Source organism: Scophthalmus maximus, chromosome 7, assembly GCF_022379125.1.
Source record: "Scophthalmus maximus strain ysfricsl-2021 chromosome 7, ASM2237912v1, whole genome shotgun sequence".
Taxonomy (NCBI): Eukaryota; Metazoa; Chordata; class Actinopteri; order Pleuronectiformes; family Scophthalmidae; genus Scophthalmus; species Scophthalmus maximus.
The window spans coordinates 10,875,497-10,893,445 of NC_061521.1; the positions used below are offsets into that span (position 1 = coordinate 10,875,497).

Consider the following 17,949-nt stretch of genomic DNA (forward strand, 5'->3'; position numbering starts at 1 on the left):
TTTTGGTATTCACCATAGTAACTGTTGCGCACAGGAAAAATACCTGACTCCATTTGTCATTGGTGCGACACTGGTATGACGTCACCTGTAGGAAATGTAGTCCCGAAAAATTCAAATATCACACGCGAAGCCTTCGAGTCTGACTTAAATGGACTCCAACTCCCATGATGCAACTCGGGGCCACTGCTGCCTGCGCAGTTGTCGGTGGATCCACAGCGACGCCAGCTTCAGCCGGGGGACATTGAATGACTTTGTGTCCGTGTGCGGTGGGCTAAAGAAACTTGCCTCTTCGTGACAGGTGGTGATTCGTATCGGAGCTGATGGAGCCCCTCATACCTGTCATCAACAAGCTGCAGGATGTGTTCAACACGGTCGGCGCGGATATTATCCAACTGCCGCAGATAGTTGTTGTGGGAACTCAGGTGAGGGACGTCACTTCGCTTGAAGGCTAGCAACTTCGCTAGCCTGCGCCAACTTCTTGTTCTGGCTTCGTGTCAAGTCTGCAGCGCGGCTTCTCTTTCGTTTTCGCGCAGCCACAGTCGATATAAAGGTGCAGACTGGATTTAGAAGCAGCACGGCGCTTCACGGTTGAATAATGGAACTGCCTAGCTAGCATAACGTTAGCATTAGCCGCATGTGATCTCACATGCTCTGTGTTTGGGCTGACAGTAATGCTATCCCTCAGGTCACTATTTTAAGAATAAATCAAAGTCGGATTCTGTTAAAAATACCTTAGATCTTCATAACTATACATAAAAGCTACCAAGGATTCTTACTATCACTTAATCTGGTGATTATTTCTTTTTGATTCGTCAGTTAATCATGTATTCAATGAAACGTGAAAGAAATCTCAAAAGCAAGCTGCTGACCAGAAAGTTGAAATCTCTAATTGTATCTTGGTTTGTTGGAACAATAGATCAGAAATCCAAATTTAGTTAATGATGATAAATGAAAAAGAAATATGATGTGATCTTCTCCTTTGAATGACTGAAATCTGAAAATATCTGTAATTTTCCTTTCATTTTGCTTGAAAAATGACTGAAACCATAAATACATTTATCAAAATGGGTGACAATTATGTTGCTGCCGAGCAACCTTTAGATGAATCATCTCAGCACTGAGCGCATACATTTTCTTCTTCTCGTACCATTAGCTCTACGAAGCATGGTAGAACAACTTACATCATGGTAGCAGATTATTAGGTACCTCTCAGAGGGGCCACAAATAGTTGATCAGGTAATCGATTAGTTGATCAATCGCCAGCTGATTCGGCAGTTGAACGACAGTTAAGCTTATTTCTGATGCAAACATGTCAAACAAATGTTTCAAGCTTCTCTATATTGCTGTTTTTCTTTGTCTTTCATTTTATATTTTGGACTGTCATCAAAGTCCACGTTTCATTTTATCAACAGATCCACCGATTATGAGACAAACGGTTAGTTGCAGGCCTTCATCTTAATAAAACCAATGCAGCCGAAAAGAGTGGAACAGCCCTGCAGTAAATCATACCGTTACAAAGGTTGACATTTGTTCAAGTTGTTTCAGAGAGGTTTTAATGCGTTTAGTGATATTTAGGTCAGCATGGTTAATGTAAGTGGGGCGAATACAATTTCAGTGTAACACAACACAATTCAACAGCACCATGAACTTCTAATGACCATAAACTTGAATCAATACCTCTCTCGTCCGATACAGCCTCACCATGACCACCTAACCACCCTAATTGGTTTAAAGTGGCGGGTTTTGTCCCACATGTTTACTTTCACTGGTCGGCTAATAGGATGTGACTGTCTCAGACCTTCTGGCAGCCGCCTGACGGTTTTACCGTGAGACAAGACGAGTTTCAAGTGCCTCATTTCTCATGTTTGACCTTGCCAAGGCTCAACAAAGGTCCTGGAAAGACCTTAAGTTAAGGTGAACTGTAACTGATACTGGGTGCCAAGTATAAGTAACTGGTTATTCCTGTCATGTCTATAATTAGGTCAACATATAGCAATCAAAATAACATTAGATTCGTAGCTACAGAGAAAGTAACCGATTGTGGATTTAGTTTTCCTCTCTTACCATGGAAGTTAGGACCAGTTCACCGAAGGGGTCTCTGCTAGCCAAGTGAGTTAAGCGAGTTATTTCAGGTCACCAGATCTCATTAGGGGCTGGTAACTTTACATGATGATCAAGAAATGGTTGCCTAGTGGCACAAAGTGCTTGTAGGGATAAATACTGTGTACACCAGTTAAAGCTCCCACAAGGTTTCTGTTGATCAGTAAGTAGGTTCAACGCTGCTAACTAGTTCTTGGACTATCCAGAACTAATGGGTGCATAGCAGGGAGCTAAATTTGGACCCAGGTTCTTCCAGTCAGATTCATTTACGTTCTTGTCCTATAGACTCAATCAGAGGACAGATTTCTTTACCCATTGACTCAAACACACATCAGTCTCTGCTGTTTTACTTATGATGATGTTGTTGTTGTTGTTGTTGTTGTTATTTTCCACAGAGCAGTGGGAAGAGCTCGGTTCTAGAGAGCCTGGTTGGTCGGGACCTCCTGCCACGCGGCACTGGCATCGTCACACGCCGGCCCCTCATCCTACAGCTAGTGCACATCGATCCAGATGACCGCAGGAAAAGCAATGAAGAGAATGGTAACATCTGCTTCCTCTGTCTCTTTGGTGTTATTTTGTTTCTATGGACATCTTTACATATTTAATTCTCCAACAACCTAAACTGTTTGATAGTCACAGGTTTTTATTTATTTCTGCTCCATCAGTAAATGTGGCATTTAGCTAATTGAATTACGTAAAGTAAGTTTGTAAAATCCAGACTAAATCCAGTGAAATTAATGCATGTGGATGTGGCATTTAGGACAGTATTCAGACAAGCAGCTGTGATATCAGCTGATTCTGAGTTCTGCAGTAATCTTCAACCTCATTGACAAAAAGCATTATTGTTCCTAAGATTTAAACTTAAGGCAAATCTGTAAACAGTGAAATACTCTTTTACAAGTAACAGTCATGTATTCGCTTTTAAGTAAATTCAGTTTCAAGTAAATCAAATACCACCACAGTCGAGTCTTAGCATCAACATATGCTTAACATACCAAAAATAAAAGTACTCTTCATGCAGAATGTCCAATTTCATAAAATTACTTCACATAATATATTTATTTATATTTATTGTAATTATCGATGCATTAAAGGGGCAGTTAGCGATTTGAATCCAATGCACTTTTTGTAAAATTTAGCAAATATTTCCTCACAGTCCGCTAGCTGTCGGTTCTGTGCCGAAAAACCTTTCTACGCAGCCCTGGTTCTTCAAATATTATGAAGTAGTAGTGCAATTTTGCGAACATTGGATGTACTCAAGTTCAAGTACAAATATCTTAGAATTATATATAAGCAGACTACTTCTGTAAATGTAATCAGTTACATACCAACGCTGCTTTCAGCAGTCATGAGATTGTATTGCTTTATGTTTACATAATAATAAAACCATAGAATGTAACACTTCTATTAAAGGAATATTACTTTAACTCGGAGTGAGAACCGATATCCTCAGTTCTGACTGAAAGGAAGCAGGGAGTAAAATGTGCCAAGATCCTGCAATTATTAGAAGCTTTTTTTGTAGTTGTTGTTGTCTGGGAACGACCTCAGAGTGACTCTGCATTACCGCAGAGTGCTGTGCAGGAGCTGCAGATAGCCAGGCTAACCCTTTTGTCTCCTGTCGTCTCTCTTTAACCACAGAATCCAAGAAAAATGGACGCCTTTACAGAGGTCTCCTTTTCCTTGTTCTATTTCTTATTGTGTTTGTATATTACATAACACACCCCTTCCCCTCTCTTTTGCCCATTCTGCCCCATCCTGCCTTGTAATTGTGCAGCTCCTCCAAAGCTGCCAAGCCACACGGCTTCACTTTAATCAGCTCATGCCCTCCCCTGCATTTAGTCTGGTCTCTGTCAGTTAAAGTTAGAGAGACATTTCTCTTGAAGATAATCACATTGGGCCTAGTTTTATGTTTGTTTACAACTTCCTCAAAGACAACCTTCAATGTCTTCAAATATCGGTGCCCTCTAAGATGACTCACAGACTCCACCCTTGCAAAGTTGTTTCCTTGTTTTTGTTGCACTGATAATAATTGCAGCAGAGGTAATTACTTTGTTTGTGACATACTGTTACAGTCTCTAGGTCTCTGCTTCCTAAAATGCACATCTTTTTTTCTTTTTGCTTTAGGCCATAATTTGCTTCCATTACTGTTGTGTGAAAACAGCAGTTGTTCCACTGTTTTTGTAAACGCTTCAGCTTTTGATTTTGGCTGAAGTGTTTTTCCGTCCCATCCTTGCCAACAGAGAAATCGTCCCTTGAGACATGTAACAGAAAACAGGAAAAAATAAAAAATAGTAACACACATCCGTCACAACTCTAAACAAAACATCTGTCCTCCACTTTGTACTTCTGCAGGCATCGATGGAGAGGAATGGGGCAAATTCCTACACACAAAAAACAAGGTAGGCCCCGAATAAAATACTCATTGGAGTCTTCTATTATAAATGTACTGTATACAGAAAGGTCTGAATATTTGATAACCTGGGTCTGATCCCAGAATACTTGTTCTGTATCCTCTCTTGATTCACTGACATTTGTTGATTAGCGACAGTGAGTTTTGCGGTATGTTTTCAACAGGAACATCTAATCTCACATATAATCTGTAATGGCGAACAACCTCAGTAGATAAAAATAGTCATGTGGCTGAAGGGCAAATGTCTTCCAAGGTTGAATTGTCTCTCTTGAGCTCTTCATGTTCATACAGCAGAACCCCCGTGGTGTGCTGACGGCCTCATGACACTAAAAAGGACGTCTCAGGAAATATTTCTTCATAAATTACCCCCCTCATTTCCCATTGATTGTCTCTCTCTATTGTTATTGTTGTTAAATATTCAAAACCAATGCTTACATTGATGTTGCCGACACATTGGAGTCCCCATCTTTCACTGTGAAATTGCCTTTTTTTTCAGATCTACATAAATTTTGAGGACATCAGGCAAGAAATTGAAACAGAAACTGAAAGAATTTCTGGCACTAACAAGGTATGATACTTTACACAAATTAAGACAAAAAGTGGAAACAAACAAGAAATATTATTCTAGGAGGAGCTGGATGTTTCATGTCTGCATTAACCTGAGATTTTTGCAATATCTGTCCGTAAAAGTAACCAACGAGTTATGTATTTATTTTCCCCAGGGTATTAGTGATGAACCAATTCACCTGAAAATCTTCTCACCACATGTCGTGAACCTCACTTTGGTGGATCTTCCTGGCATTACAAAGGTCTGACAGATTTCCCTTTTGCTTCACAATGTTCCAGCCTGTTTCATTTACACTGAACAAAATTACAAATGCAACACTTTTGTTTTTGCCACCATATTTCATGAGCTGAACTCAAAAGATCTAAGACTTTTTCTACATACACAAAAGGCTTATTTCTCTCAAATATTGTTCACAAATCTGTCTAAATCTGTGTTAGTGAGCATTTCTCCTTTGCCGAAATAATCCATCCACCTCACAGGTGTGACATCAAGATGCTGAATAGACAGCATGATTATTGCACAGGTGTGCTTTAGGCTGGCCACAATGAAAGGCCACTCTAAAATGTGCAGTTTTACTGTATTGGTGGGGTCCGGGGGGGGGTCTGAAAACCAGTCAGTATCTGGTGTGTCCACCATTTGCCTCACGCAGTGCAACACATCTCCTTCACATAGAGTTGATCAGGTTGTTGATTGTGACCTGCTGAATGTTGGTCAACTCCTCTTCAATGGCTGTGCGAAGTTGCTGGATATTGGCAGGACCTGGAACACGCTGTCGTATACGCCGATCCAGAGCATCCCAAACATGCTCAATGGGTGACATGTCCGGTGAGTATGCTGGCCATGCAAGAACTGGGATGTTTTCAGCTTCCAGGAATTGTGTACAGATCCTTGCAACATGGGGCCGTGCATTATCATGCTGCAACATGAGGTGATGGTCGTGGATGAATGGCACAACAATGGGCCTCAGGATATCGTCACGGTATCTCTGTGCATTCAAAATGCCATCAATGAAATGCACCCGTGTTCGTTGTCCATAACATACGCCTGCCCATACCATAACCCCACTGCGACCATGGGCCACTCGATCCACAACGTTGACATCAGCAAACCACTCACCCACATGACGCCATACACGCTGTCTGCCATCTGTCCTGTACAATGAAAACCTGGATTCATCCGTGAAGAGAACACCTCCAAAGTGCCAGACGCCATCGAATGTGAGCATTTGCCCACTCAAGTCGGTTACGACGACGAACTGCAGTCAGGTCGAGACCCCGATGAGGATGACGAGCATGCAGATGAGCTTCCCTGAGACGGTTTCTGACAGTTTGTGCAGAAATTCTTTGGTTATGCAAACCGATTGTTGCAGCAGCTGTCCGGGTGGCTGGTCTCAGACAATCTTGGAGATGAAGATGCTGGATGTGGAGGTCCTGGGCTGGTGTGGTTACACGTGGTCTGCGGTTGTGAGGCCGGTTGGATGTACTGCAAAATTCTCTGAAAGACGGCTTATGGTAGAGAAATAAACATTCAATTCACGGGCAACAGCTCTGGTGGACATTCCTGCAGTCAGGCTGCCAATTGCACGCTCCCTCAAAACTTGCGACATCTGTGGCATTGTGCTGTGTGATAAAACTGCACATTCTAGAGTGGCCTTTCATTGTTGCCAGCCTAAAGCACACCTGTGCAATAATCATGCTGGCTTATCAGCATCTTGATATGCCACACCTGTGAGGTGGATGGATTATCTCGTGCTCACTAACACAGATTAAGACAGATTTGTGAACAATATTTGAGAGGAATAAGCCTTTTTTGTGTACATAGAAAAAATCTTAGATCTTTGAGTTCAGCTCATGAAAAATGGGGGCAAAAACAAAAGTGTTGCGTTTATAATTTGGTTCAGTGTATGAACTCAAAGTGACACTACACAGGAGATTCTTGCAGGGTGTCTGCAGGTCTTGATACGTCTCAAACTACATGAATTCAGTTCTCTCAAAAAAGGCCTCGGCATATATTAATACGTCTTAGATTTAATTTATAATGACCTTGAACATTTTTCTCACCTGCCGTAGTAACACTGGTTATACTTTTTTAGAACCAGGCTTACTAATATCACCATCTTATTATGTATTCTAATTATCATTGTTATTATGGTAACTGTTAGCAACAGTATCTAGGAAGCTTGATTAATTCTATATCTATAATGGTTTAATACAGCTTTTGAGCACTGACAGATGTTATATAAATGTCAATGAATACATGGAGCTAATGAATAATTGTGAGGCTCGTTGGCCCTGGTTTTACTTGATGCTTTACCCAGTATTGACAGTGGTTTGAAGACGGTGTGTATTTGTTAAAACAGCTGCCTGTGGGAGACCAGCCCAAAGACATCGAGCTCCAGATCAGAGAACTGATCGTCAAATACATCTCCAACCCCAACTCCATCATCCTGGCTGTGACTGCTGCCAACACAGACATGGCGACCTCAGAGGCCCTCAAGGTGGCCCGCGAGGTCGACCCTGATGGTACATGGCCTCATGTTTTTTTTTCGTTCTTTCTTTCTTTGCTTTTGGGTTTTATTCTGTTATATTTTATTTCCTTTAGTCGTGAAATCTTTGTAACCAGGTGTGTGTGTGTGTCTCTGTCTGTCTGTCTGTCTGTGCGTGTGTGCGTGCGTTTAGGTAGGAGGACGTTAGCTGTAGTGACCAAGTTGGATCTGATGGACGCCGGTACAGATGCCATGGACATATTGATGGGCAGAGTCATTCCTGTCAAACTGGGCATCGTCGGAGTGGTCAACAGGTAAACATGTCACGTTCACCTGTAATCTCATTCTGGCTTGAGACATATGCAAGTTTTTCCCTCGTTGTTGTTGATGGTACCAAAAACCTTTTTAAGTATGATTCTTTTCTTTTTTGTCTTTTGTGTTTTTTAGGAGTCAGCTAGATATTAATCAAAAGAAGCCCGTGGCAGATGCCATCCGTGATGAATACGTCTTCTTACAAAAGAAGTACCCCTCCCTCACAAACAGAAATGGAACTAAATATCTTGCCAGAACGTTGAACAGGTAGGTATCAACAAATACATTTTCTGCGATCTTTATTGCTCTCAATAACCGGACATAATAGAATATATGACAGTCACCTCTCAATTATCCACATGACCATCCTGTTTTGTCTCTAGGAATCACCTTTTAAAAAATTATATATATTTTCTTTTTCAAAGGTTACTGATGCACCACATCAGAGACTGTCTTCCTGAGCTGAAGACGAGGATCAATGTGCTGGCAGCCCAGTACCAGTCTTTACTCAACAGCTATGGGGAACCTGTCGATGACCAGAGCTCCATGCTGCTGCAGCTCATCACCAAGTTTGCTGCAGAGTACTGCCACACCATCGAGGGCACGGCCAAGTACATCGAGACAGCAGAACTGTGAGTGACACGACTCTCTGAACTGCAGGTCCTGTCCAAAGGTGTGGCATTGTTTCTCCTCTGACTGATCAAATTCTGCTCGTATGTTTATTGCAGTTTCCTCTTCTTTCTTTATTTTTCCAGATGCGGTGGAGCAAGAATCTGTTATATATTTCATGAGACGTTCGGTCGCACATTGGAGTCTGTAGACCCTCTGGGCGGCCTGACAACCATCGATGTGCTCACAGCTATCAGAAATGCGACGGTGGGTCCTTCACCTCTCCAGCTTACAATTTGTGTTTTAAATTGCACCCTTTTTTCAAGACTTGTCTCGTCATTGTACTTGTACAGGGCCCGAGGCCTGCTTTATTCGTGCCTGAGGTTTCATTTGAGCTGCTGGTGAAGCGGCAGGTCAAGCGTCTGGAGGAGCCCAGTCTTCGCTGTGTGGAGCTGGTTCACGAGGAGATGCAAAGGATCATCCAACACTGCAGCAACTACAGCACACAGGTGAGCCCAGGTACAAGCACAGTCGTATGCTGCAGTGTCTGAGGTGAACTATGGTGATTTTTTTTTCCTAATCTTTGCAGGAGTTGCTGAGGTTCCCGAAGCTCCACGATGCCATAGTGGAAGTGGTCACCTCATTACTTAGAAAGAGACTCCCGGTCACCAATGAGATGGTGAGGACTCGCTCGCTATGAACACCACTTAGGCATTTTGAAAAGGGAGTGTTATTCACACCCTTGTCTGTTTAATCTATATATTCTAAATGTCTTTTCAGGTTCATAACCTTGTTGCCATTGAACTGGCCTATATCAACACAAAACACCCCGACTTTGCTGATGCCTGCGGTCTCATGAACAACAACATAGAGGTAAGAATTTAGCTGCTCCAGATGCATTGAGATTTCTGCATAGCCGACTTCATATAGTACATTTGCTGATTGTATTATTTTGTATTTCTCAAGTTAGAATCTCAGGCTAATGATTTAATTGTTCAACAGTCTTTCTCTGCGTTTATCCCCTTGTATATTTCAGCAGCACAACAACACAAAAGAAAACAACAAGTTGAACTGGAAACTTTTGCTCTTCTTAGCTTTGACAGTGGTAAAATTGTCCAACTTTTGTTTTTTTAGGAGCAGAGACGCAACAGAATGCGAGACCTGCCCTCTGCTGTCCCCAGAGACAAGGTACGTTCCGTCTCTGTGAGAGTCACTGTTCTTCTGTCTAAAGCTTTGGCAGGTTTTCTGTCACTGTTGCACATCGGTATTCAGTCCACTCTCTGAAGAATTAACGGACTTCAGAAATCGTCTCAGTATGTAAGGTTCCTGCACACCTCTACCTGTAGCTCCTGTCAGTTCTCCGCCCACTCTTTTCTTCCTGATGTCCTTCTTTAGTCCCTTAAAGGCCCGGGTGGGCAGTCAACATCCCCCACTGAGCCTTCTGGCCCGGAGGGCCAGGTCACCATGGTGTGTAGCGTTCACTCTGCACTGCCTGCCCATAGTCAACCCCTGCCCACCTCTAAGCCCCGGCTGCTGTGCTCCTTTCATATTATATTCAAAAGTCCTGCGTTCATTTGAAATCACCCAAATTTTGGGAATGCAGTGGGTGTGAGGGGCAGTTTTTTTTAACCTTCACTGATCTGACCTTTTATCGTCACTCTGCATCGTACAGTTAACCACTTTCCTCCTGCATGTTGTTTGCTCTGACAGAAGAAACACGACAACCCCAGGCTCAATTAGCATTTAGTGTTTAATTTGAAGACGAAGACGAAGACAAATGAAATACCAATACCAATCACAGTCGGGATTCTATCAGATCAGTATCGCAAAACTATCTTCTGCTTGAGGAACTATGAGGTCATGTAATTTGTGCACACTGACTGTCAGTGTTTCCCACCAGTGTCTTCGCTTGTTGATTTTTTTCAAATGAAGAATATACAGAAGTATGAATGAACTAATTTGGAATGAAGTTAAAGAAGGCCTATGGCATGCAACTATTAAAAAAGTGTGTTTGAAAATTAACATCTATTAACACACACTTCACTCATGTCTTTGCACAATTTTTCGAAACATGTTGATTTCACCTCTTTCCCAAACTTCCTATGCACATGATGTATTTCCAGCTCCTTTTTTAATATCCCACATCCTCACCCACTGTCTCTCTCCTCCCCGTAGGCAGCAGCCAGCGGCTCTCAGAGTGGTAGTGTTGGCGACCAGACAGACAGTGGGATGGGGAACTGGAGGGGCATGTTGAAGAGGGGAGAGGAGGGTGCGGCTGGCGACAGGTCCATGGCCCTAAATCCACTTTGTGCAAGCCCACAGAAGGGCCACGCTATCAACCTCCTAGATGTGGTGGGTCACACGCGTCTTCAAAACACTGCACGACAAAAATAATGTCACCAACAAATGCAATTATGTGCATGTTTGATATTGTAGTTCAGGAAATATAATCTACATGGTTTAGTAAATACAGTTTTACTTTTAGATAACTTGTCCTATAACACAGTGAAAGGATGAGCGATACAGTTAAAGGCTTTAGGAAACCTTGTTAAAAAAGTTATTGCTGGATAGCAATAACAACAGAATGCATACAAACAGCAATTAGAACAGAATCAAATTTAACAGAAGTTTATCTCTGACTCACAAACAAATGTTAATATAATAATAATTTCTTTGTTAATGTAGTACTTCTCAAAACAAAGTTACAAAGTGCTTCACAGGTAAAAACACAGTCGTTAAAAAAGCCTCGGGGCTGTTATTTCAAAAGCCTTTTCCCCCATAGTTTTCAGCTAAGAATCTGGAACAGTTAAAAGGCCCCTGCCAGAGGATCTCAAAGTGCGAGTAGGGTTGCGAGGGGATAAAAGATCTGCAATATACTGAGGAGTCAGACCTATAAGTGCCTTGTAAGTTTTTGAAGAGAACCTCGAAATCACTTCTAAAGCAAACTGGAGGCAAACTGTGAAGAGGCTCAAACCGGGCTGATGTGTTCCAACCCGCTTACTCTGGTTGAAAGCCTGACGGCTGAGTTCTGTACTGTCTGAAATCGTTCTCTAAAGATTTTCTGTTGAGGCATTAAAAAGGCCTGTTGCAGTAATCCAGGCGTGACGAGACAAAAGCATGTAAAATAGTAAAAATGAACCGGGCGCAATGTGTTGCTGAATTTTACAGCAGGTTACAGCATTTGTGAGACATTTCACTGTGAGTTTTTGTTGTTGTTTATGTACATTTCCCCTGCCACGTCCCACTCAGCACACTAACAAGTGGATTTGTTGCCTTTTCCCCTCCAGCCTGTTCCGGTGTCCAGGAAGCTGTCGTCCCGAGAGCAGAGGGACTGTGAGGTTATCGAGAGACTCATCAAGTCGTACTTCCTTATCGTACGGAAGAACATCCAGGACAGGTACACATTTCACCCAATCTTGATGCTGTTTTTGAAAATTTTGATACGATTGGTCAGCTTCTTATGTGCTACACTGTCTCCTCCTCTGCTGTTATTGTTGTTGTTTGGCCGCAGTGTACCGAAGGCAGTGATGCACTTCCTGGTGAACCATGTGAAGGACTGCCTGCAGAGTGAGCTGGTGGGTCAGTTATACAAGGCGGCCCTGCTGGAAGACCTGCTGACAGAGTCCGAGGACATGGCACAGAGACGCAACGAGGCTGCTGACATGCTCAAGGTAACGTATCTGTCATTGACAGATCTTTGTGTGAGCAGAAGGAATAAATACTGCAGGAAAAAAAAAACAGCTGCAGTGTTCACACGACAGACGTGAAGAGATGTGAACCTGTGCTTTGAGGCGAGTTGGAGGAGCTGCAGGTCAGCAGGAGGAATATGTCCTGATTATTGCCCTTCCAGTGTATAAGTTCAAGTGAAAAGTAGAAACCATGTGCCCCAATGTGCACTCAGAAAGTCGGCTTAGGCTATGAAATTATTGAGTTGTTTAATTTGCACACTTTGCAGGCTCTGCAGAAAGCCAGCCAGGTCATCGCAGAGATCAGAGAAACCCACATGTGGTGAGGATGACGGGCTCTCTTCAGCAGCAGACTCTCTTCATCCAACATGGACCCTCATCTCCCCTCCCCCCCCCAGCAGCCGCTGAGTCTCCCAACACTTCAGGCTGCAGAGACAAACAACCTGAAAATGCACTGGTGTGGATATGTGTATATCGAAACATAGTTTTAATGTACAGGAAGGACTTGGATGTAATGAAGGGGCAGCACTTCTCAACATCCGCATCACATGCTTCTGTCCTAGAGTTTTATATAATTTTTTTTCTTATGTAATTAAAACAATGAAATATATAGATAGTGTTATGCATCACCACTATGTGAAGCCTTGCTGAGGATTGACTCTGAACGTAGATTTGAATTAAAGCTATCAATGACGAAACATGCTACATGTAGACGCTCTCTTTATCATAGTTAGTTAGTTCTTTCATAAGGCAAAGACAACCCAAACAAAAGTGCCCACTGCTAGTTGTTTTCCAAAGAAGTGCACTAACTTAAAAATACCCTACATTCATGTTTCCTGTTGATAACAGAATTATTTGTACTGTATGTAGACGTGGAACAATGCTTAATTAGAACCACAGTTGTCCCAGTGTTAAAACTGTTATCCGTTATCCAATAAGATTTCTTTCATGTGTAGAGCTCTCGGTATCTGACACTGAAGGATTCTGGCTGATTGTGTAAATATGTCCTGTTCCTGGACTTTGTGTTACAGAGAATTGGACAGTGAGTTTGCAGAGACACAGCAGAGCGGATGTAATGACTTTATTTATTGTTATGATATCATGGTAATTGACATGTAATCCATCAACACAACAGAACAATGAATACACACACACACAATAGACACATGGGCGGATTGATCGCTGGTGTCTCGGTCTGCGTCGTCGTCGTCGTCGCCTGGCGGCTGCTCTACCTCAGCCGGCCGCCCATTTTGCCCTTGCCACGACCTTTGGCACTGAAACAGCCCAGTGGACAGTTAGTTGAGGGCAAGTAGGTAAACAGTTTTGACAGACAAATCCATAAACAAGGTGTTTTGGCTCATGATGTTAGATACAGAAATCCCCCCAAAAAACTGCATCAAGTCTGTTGTATCTATGTGGAAAATAAAATCTGTGATGTTTTCAGTGCAGATCATCCTCTGACAGTTTGATCCAGTCAAGTTTATTTATGCAGCACATTTCATACGGCAGGCGTAGACTCAATGTGCTTGAGGTTAGTGATTTTCTAGACATCTGAATAGATAGAAAATTACAACAACGTGTTCCAGAATCTGTCTTTCTAATAAGATTTCAAATTTAAGTTTCCCCCTTTTATAGAGAAAGAATTTCACAGATAGGTCACTATTCATGCACTTTCTCTGGGACTGAAACCCCAATTTAACACTGAAAATAATTTCACATTAATCTATGAAATTAATGAAAATGTTACAATATAATCTTACAAGAACATTTGCATGCTGTATTGCATTAAAAAAATGTTGCTCTTGGTCTCAGAGAAGATTGTGATAATATCTACTCAAAGGATTGTCCTCTGTAATCTCTTAACCCATCTCATGACTCAAAGAAGTAGCTTCTCATATGTATTTATACACTTATTCTCCAAACCAAGTAACCAGATATAGAAGAGGAGATGGATTTAGACAAGACGTTGAACGATCTGAGTAAGGAATCCAAGAAAGAGCATCTAGTCTTGATGATAACCAAGGGTTCATCCACCCAGGGGTTTCTGCACTTACCTCTGGTGATCCTGGACTCGGGCAAGAAGCTGGTTGATCTGGAAGGACACATAATCCTTGGTAAGTGTTAATCAAATAATTAAAAGGTGGGATACCTGACATGTCCAGCAGAGGCTGCTAACATTGGAAACGGGAAAGCCCTTTATAAAACCAACATTCAATTTCCCTAAACTTTAGAGGGCCAAATTTATTTCTACCTCTGACTTGAATCACCTATTTTACCTGAGGGGAAACTACATCACAGAGGCAAAAGAGGAACCCTAATAACAGAAAAGAAACTGTTTCCGTTGATCATTATTGTCTCTAGACTATGCAGAAGATAAATCCTAATACTGAGGAAATTAAAAGCACATTAAGAAGGGAAGGTGTCGTTCAGGTGTGTGTTGGATTTCCATCATAAATGAGGGAGATCGTCTTGTTGTGTCAGCGGGGACATCGTCATCATTGTGGACTGTGTTAAAAATATAAATTCCTTCTGTGAACGATGACTCACATCATATTTCTGTCTTTTGAGTTTCTCGCTGAGATCAAACTTCTCAGCCTCCAGCCCCATCAGCCACTGCCACATCTCGTTGGCCTTCTCCCTGATCACAAAAAAGAGGATCAAGTTATATTATGACACTGTGCAAAAAAACATAATTTGTTGTACTAATATTGGGTTTATCTCTGTATTAACATGAACCAGCTTTATCTCAAATACACAGGAAACCCTGCTGCGCCGCAGCGCTCTGTCGTACTTGAGCTTGTCTTCGTTCAGATGATCCACATTGAGAGGCTTCCTGCGGTCGGACAGGATCTTCTTCTTCTTCTCCCTCTCCGTCTGTTTCTTGGCTCCTTTCCTGTTGTCAGTCTGTTTCGGTTACAATGAGAAGACACAGAGAAGCCAATCTGAATGTAACGATAACACACCGACTGTTTTCCAATCATCTTATCTAATATTTACAGGGCAATTTAATTTGCAAAATGAATACTAACTAAAGTTATTGAGTAAATATAGAGGAGTAAAAGGGTCAATGCTTCCTTCTTAGATGTAGAATAACATACAAGGCAGCATCAAACACAGTAGGAGTACCTCAAATTTGTACTTAAATACAGTATGTACGGTTTTAACCTTCTCATACATTTCATTTCATAAGTAATTCTGTTTTGACTTAACTACCTGTGTCACAGGTCACAGTAGCACCTGAATGAAAGGAGGGGGACTACATCTGATTTGAATCGAGAGGCGTCACTCAACTGCAGAGGTGCTGCTCCGCGAGGTGAGTTTATATTTAAACGTGTTGCATCGGCGTAGAATGACAGAGTTTGATGACCCTGTGTAACAAACCACTTTTTGTACACGTGTACGGAGCCTTTTGTCCCAAGTGATCAATCGAGGGATCAAGGTCAAGCCAGTATCTGTGCCTTCACTCGTCACCTTTGGGCACCGTGTGTCACATTTACAAACTCCCAGCCGTGAGTGGTTGAATGACCTTGTGCCCAGCAGTGTACTGCTGGGTCATGTTTGAGAGGGCTTTCTTCTTCTTTGCGTCCTCGTCCTGCTTCTTGCGGTGGTCCTCCATCTCCCTGCGCTCCTTCTCCTCCTGGACGTGAGCACAGGGGGAAAACTGACGTCATCACGGCGTCTGGTTGAATAAACTCTAGTGTGAGGTCACAGGTGAGTGTACGTACCGCGAGCCTGGCCTGCCTCTCCTTCTCTCTCTCCGACCTGATCCTCTGCTGCTCCGCCCTCTCGGCGCGACGTTTCTCCTGCAGCAGGCACAAGTTGTTCACATGTCACGGTGACTTGGACCGGACAGAAACACCCGGAGTCCCGCTGTGACCGAAAACCACTCACGATTCTGTTCACGAGGGCGATGAGCTCCTCCTCCTCTTTCTTCCTCTGGATGAAGTGGGCCTCGATCAGAGACTGCAGCTCAGACAGATCCTTCTCCTGACGCTTCCTGTGGATGTCCTGCCGTCAGGCCGGGATCACACACTGTTAGAAATGCGTCTATTGTTTGCAGAGTTGCGGTTTCAGTCAGGACGAAGGCGTTAACTCACATCGAAATCCACTTTATCCCCATCAGGGATCTTTGGAGCGGATATATTCGTCATAAACCTGCAGTGGTGAACAGTTGATCATTGTATAATCTGCATCGAATGGTGTTTTGATTTCTTAACTGAAGGAGGGCGAGGATTCTTACTTCGGCTTTGGCTTTGACTCATCTGGGACAAGGGAGAGCAAACAGACGCCATTGTGAATAAACTGTGTTTATTGTGTTCTTGTCAAATCTTTTCATGGGGGGGGGGGAGGAAAGGAGTTAAAGGATTGTTTTGTCTCACCTGTTGCCTCCTCTTGTGCTGATGATCAGTAACATGAATAATTAGCAAAGTGAAATCTTTGTAAATGTATTTAAAGACACAAGTAGACGCAATGTTCTTACCTTCTTCCTCCCTTCAGCAGAAACAGAGCAACAGAAAGGACAAAAGGAAGAGACACACTGTTGTTATGATGCATTTATTATTCTGCCGTTCCACCAAACTAATCGACGAATGGTGCAAAAAGGGTTGAAAAATCATGACATACTGAACTTCCTCGTCCACGACTTCCTCCGTGTCAGACATTTTGTTATAGATGAGCTCTGCAAAATGGATCCCTGTTAGCCTATTTTTAGACCGGCACACACTTCTGATCATTAAACCACACAGCGGAGCATGAGGCGGCATGAGAGTCCACGCAGTTTACAGTACTGACCCAAATATCTGAGCTCACTGCTGCAGCAGGACAAGAAGTATCCTTATCTTTTACTGGAGCAACAGGTGCACTTTCATGATTGGAAAAAAAAACTCATACTCAATACTCGCAGGTAATAAAATTGCGTTCAAAAATTCTTTAAGAAAATAATGAAAGGTCATTTTGTGTGAAATTACTGCCACAAACTGTAAAATTTATTTTAACGTTGTTCCAGGTGATGCTGCTGTAATTACTTTGATAAAAACTCTTCATGTCTTTAATGTTAACCTGTGGTCTGTACGGTAATATTACTGTACGGTATAATAATAATATTGCAATTCAGTCACGCTTATTGTCAAACATTTCAAATAAACTTTTTGTTGTAGCGAGAAAAGACAGAAACATGGATGTTAAGACATTTTTGCATCATGCTGAATGTCGCTTTTGGACACAGGCAGTTGGCAAAATTATCGAATTACAAAATCTTTTATTTTGTCTTTTAGTCCAATGTAGGGATCAGGACACCTTTTGTTTTGAGACCGCAATACATTTCGAGATTTAATGGCTGTTCAAAGGCTTTGATTTAAAGTAGCGACACAAGAGCGTCCTTACCTGTGAGTCAGACAGAAGGAGCTCAGAGACGAGCGGCGGACTTCAGCTCCTTGAGCTTCACAAACAGGTTGAGCATCAAGGATACATAGTCCAACCCTTCGGACTCATGTGATTGTAGCACCCTATGGCCAGTCAGTCTATTGTTAGACCGCTGGACACACACACACACACACACACACACACACACACACACACACACACACACACACACACACACACACACACACACACACACACACTCTCTCTCTCTCTGCAGGTACATTCATGACCTGGTAAAATGTCTCATGTCCATTCAAGCTTTCACCAGCCACTCAGGTTTCAACACTCCATCATTTCACAAGTGGTCAGGAAGGACGTGAAGCAACGTTTGCCCCCAATACTTAAAAAACAAAAAGCA

At 42.5% G+C, this 17,949-nt stretch overlaps 2 protein-coding genes across 4 annotated transcripts; one reads left to right on the forward strand and one right to left on the reverse strand.

The window, feature by feature from the left end:
• The first annotated feature begins 191 nt into the window (after nt 1-191).
• Nucleotides 192-12,868, forward strand: dnm1l (dynamin 1-like). Of its 2 annotated transcripts, XM_035641923.2 has the most exons (19): nt 192-422; nt 2,496-2,640; nt 3,739-3,768; nt 4,453-4,499; nt 5,007-5,078; nt 5,233-5,319; nt 7,438-7,600; nt 7,757-7,877; nt 8,011-8,142; nt 8,301-8,507; nt 8,631-8,751; nt 8,838-8,993; nt 9,074-9,163; nt 9,265-9,357; nt 9,619-9,672; nt 10,660-10,836; nt 11,772-11,881; nt 11,996-12,155; nt 12,440-12,868. In XM_035641923.2, the coding sequence occupies exons 1-19, from the start codon at nt 321-323 to the stop codon at nt 12,494-12,496; spliced, it is 2,124 nt and encodes a 707-aa protein (XP_035497816.1). In that variant the 5' UTR covers nt 192-320; the 3' UTR covers nt 12,497-12,868. The 2 variants fall into 2 exon arrangements, with proteins under 2 accessions (XP_035497816.1, XP_035497817.1); XM_035641924.2 differs by lacking the exon at nt 3,739-3,768 and having other exon boundaries at nt 193-422.
• Nucleotides 12,869-13,236: 368 nt separating this feature from the next.
• tnnt2d (troponin T2d, cardiac) lies at nt 13,237-17,700 on the reverse strand. Of its 2 annotated transcripts, XM_035641932.2 has the most exons (13): nt 17,553-17,699; nt 16,794-16,848; nt 16,651-16,661; nt 16,550-16,567; nt 16,411-16,432; nt 16,268-16,325; nt 16,062-16,178; nt 15,896-15,973; nt 15,697-15,807; nt 14,962-15,074; nt 14,718-14,808; nt 14,225-14,262; nt 13,237-13,444 (listed from the first exon to the last, which is right to left on the reverse strand). In XM_035641932.2, exons 2-13 carry the CDS (start codon nt 16,829-16,831, stop codon nt 13,399-13,401), a joined length of 741 nt encoding a protein of 246 aa, XP_035497825.1. In that variant the 5' UTR covers nt 16,832-16,848; nt 17,553-17,699; the 3' UTR covers nt 13,237-13,398. The 2 variants fall into 2 exon arrangements, with proteins under 2 accessions (XP_035497825.1, XP_035497826.1); XM_035641933.2 differs by lacking the exon at nt 16,550-16,567 and having other exon boundaries at nt 17,553-17,700.
• Nucleotides 17,701-17,949: the final 249 nt, after the last annotated feature.

Excerpts from the sequence above, each read along its gene's own strand:
- dnm1l (XM_035641923.2), top strand. The coding sequence starts at position 321 with ATGGAGCCCCTCATACCTGTCATCAACAAGCTGCAGGATGTGTTCAAC. Across the intron at positions 4,500-5,006 it reads TCCTACACACAAAAAACAAG|ATCTACATAAATTTTGAGGA; the intron begins GTAGGCCCCGAA and ends CTTTTTTTTCAG. Across the intron at positions 8,143-8,300 it reads CTTGCCAGAACGTTGAACAG|GTTACTGATGCACCACATCA; the intron begins GTAGGTATCAAC and ends TCTTTTTCAAAG.
- tnnt2d (XM_035641932.2), bottom strand. The coding sequence starts at position 16,831 with ATGTCTGACACGGAGGAAGTCGTGGACGAGGAAGTTCA. Across the intron at positions 15,808-15,895 it reads AGAGGCAGGCCAGGCTCGCG|GAGGAGAAGGAGCGCAGGGA; the intron begins GTACGTACACTC and ends GCTCACGTCCAG. Across the intron at positions 14,263-14,717 it reads TCAAAAGACAGAAATATGAT|ATCAACCAGCTTCTTGCCCG; the intron begins GTGAGTCATCGT and ends GTGTCCTTCCAG.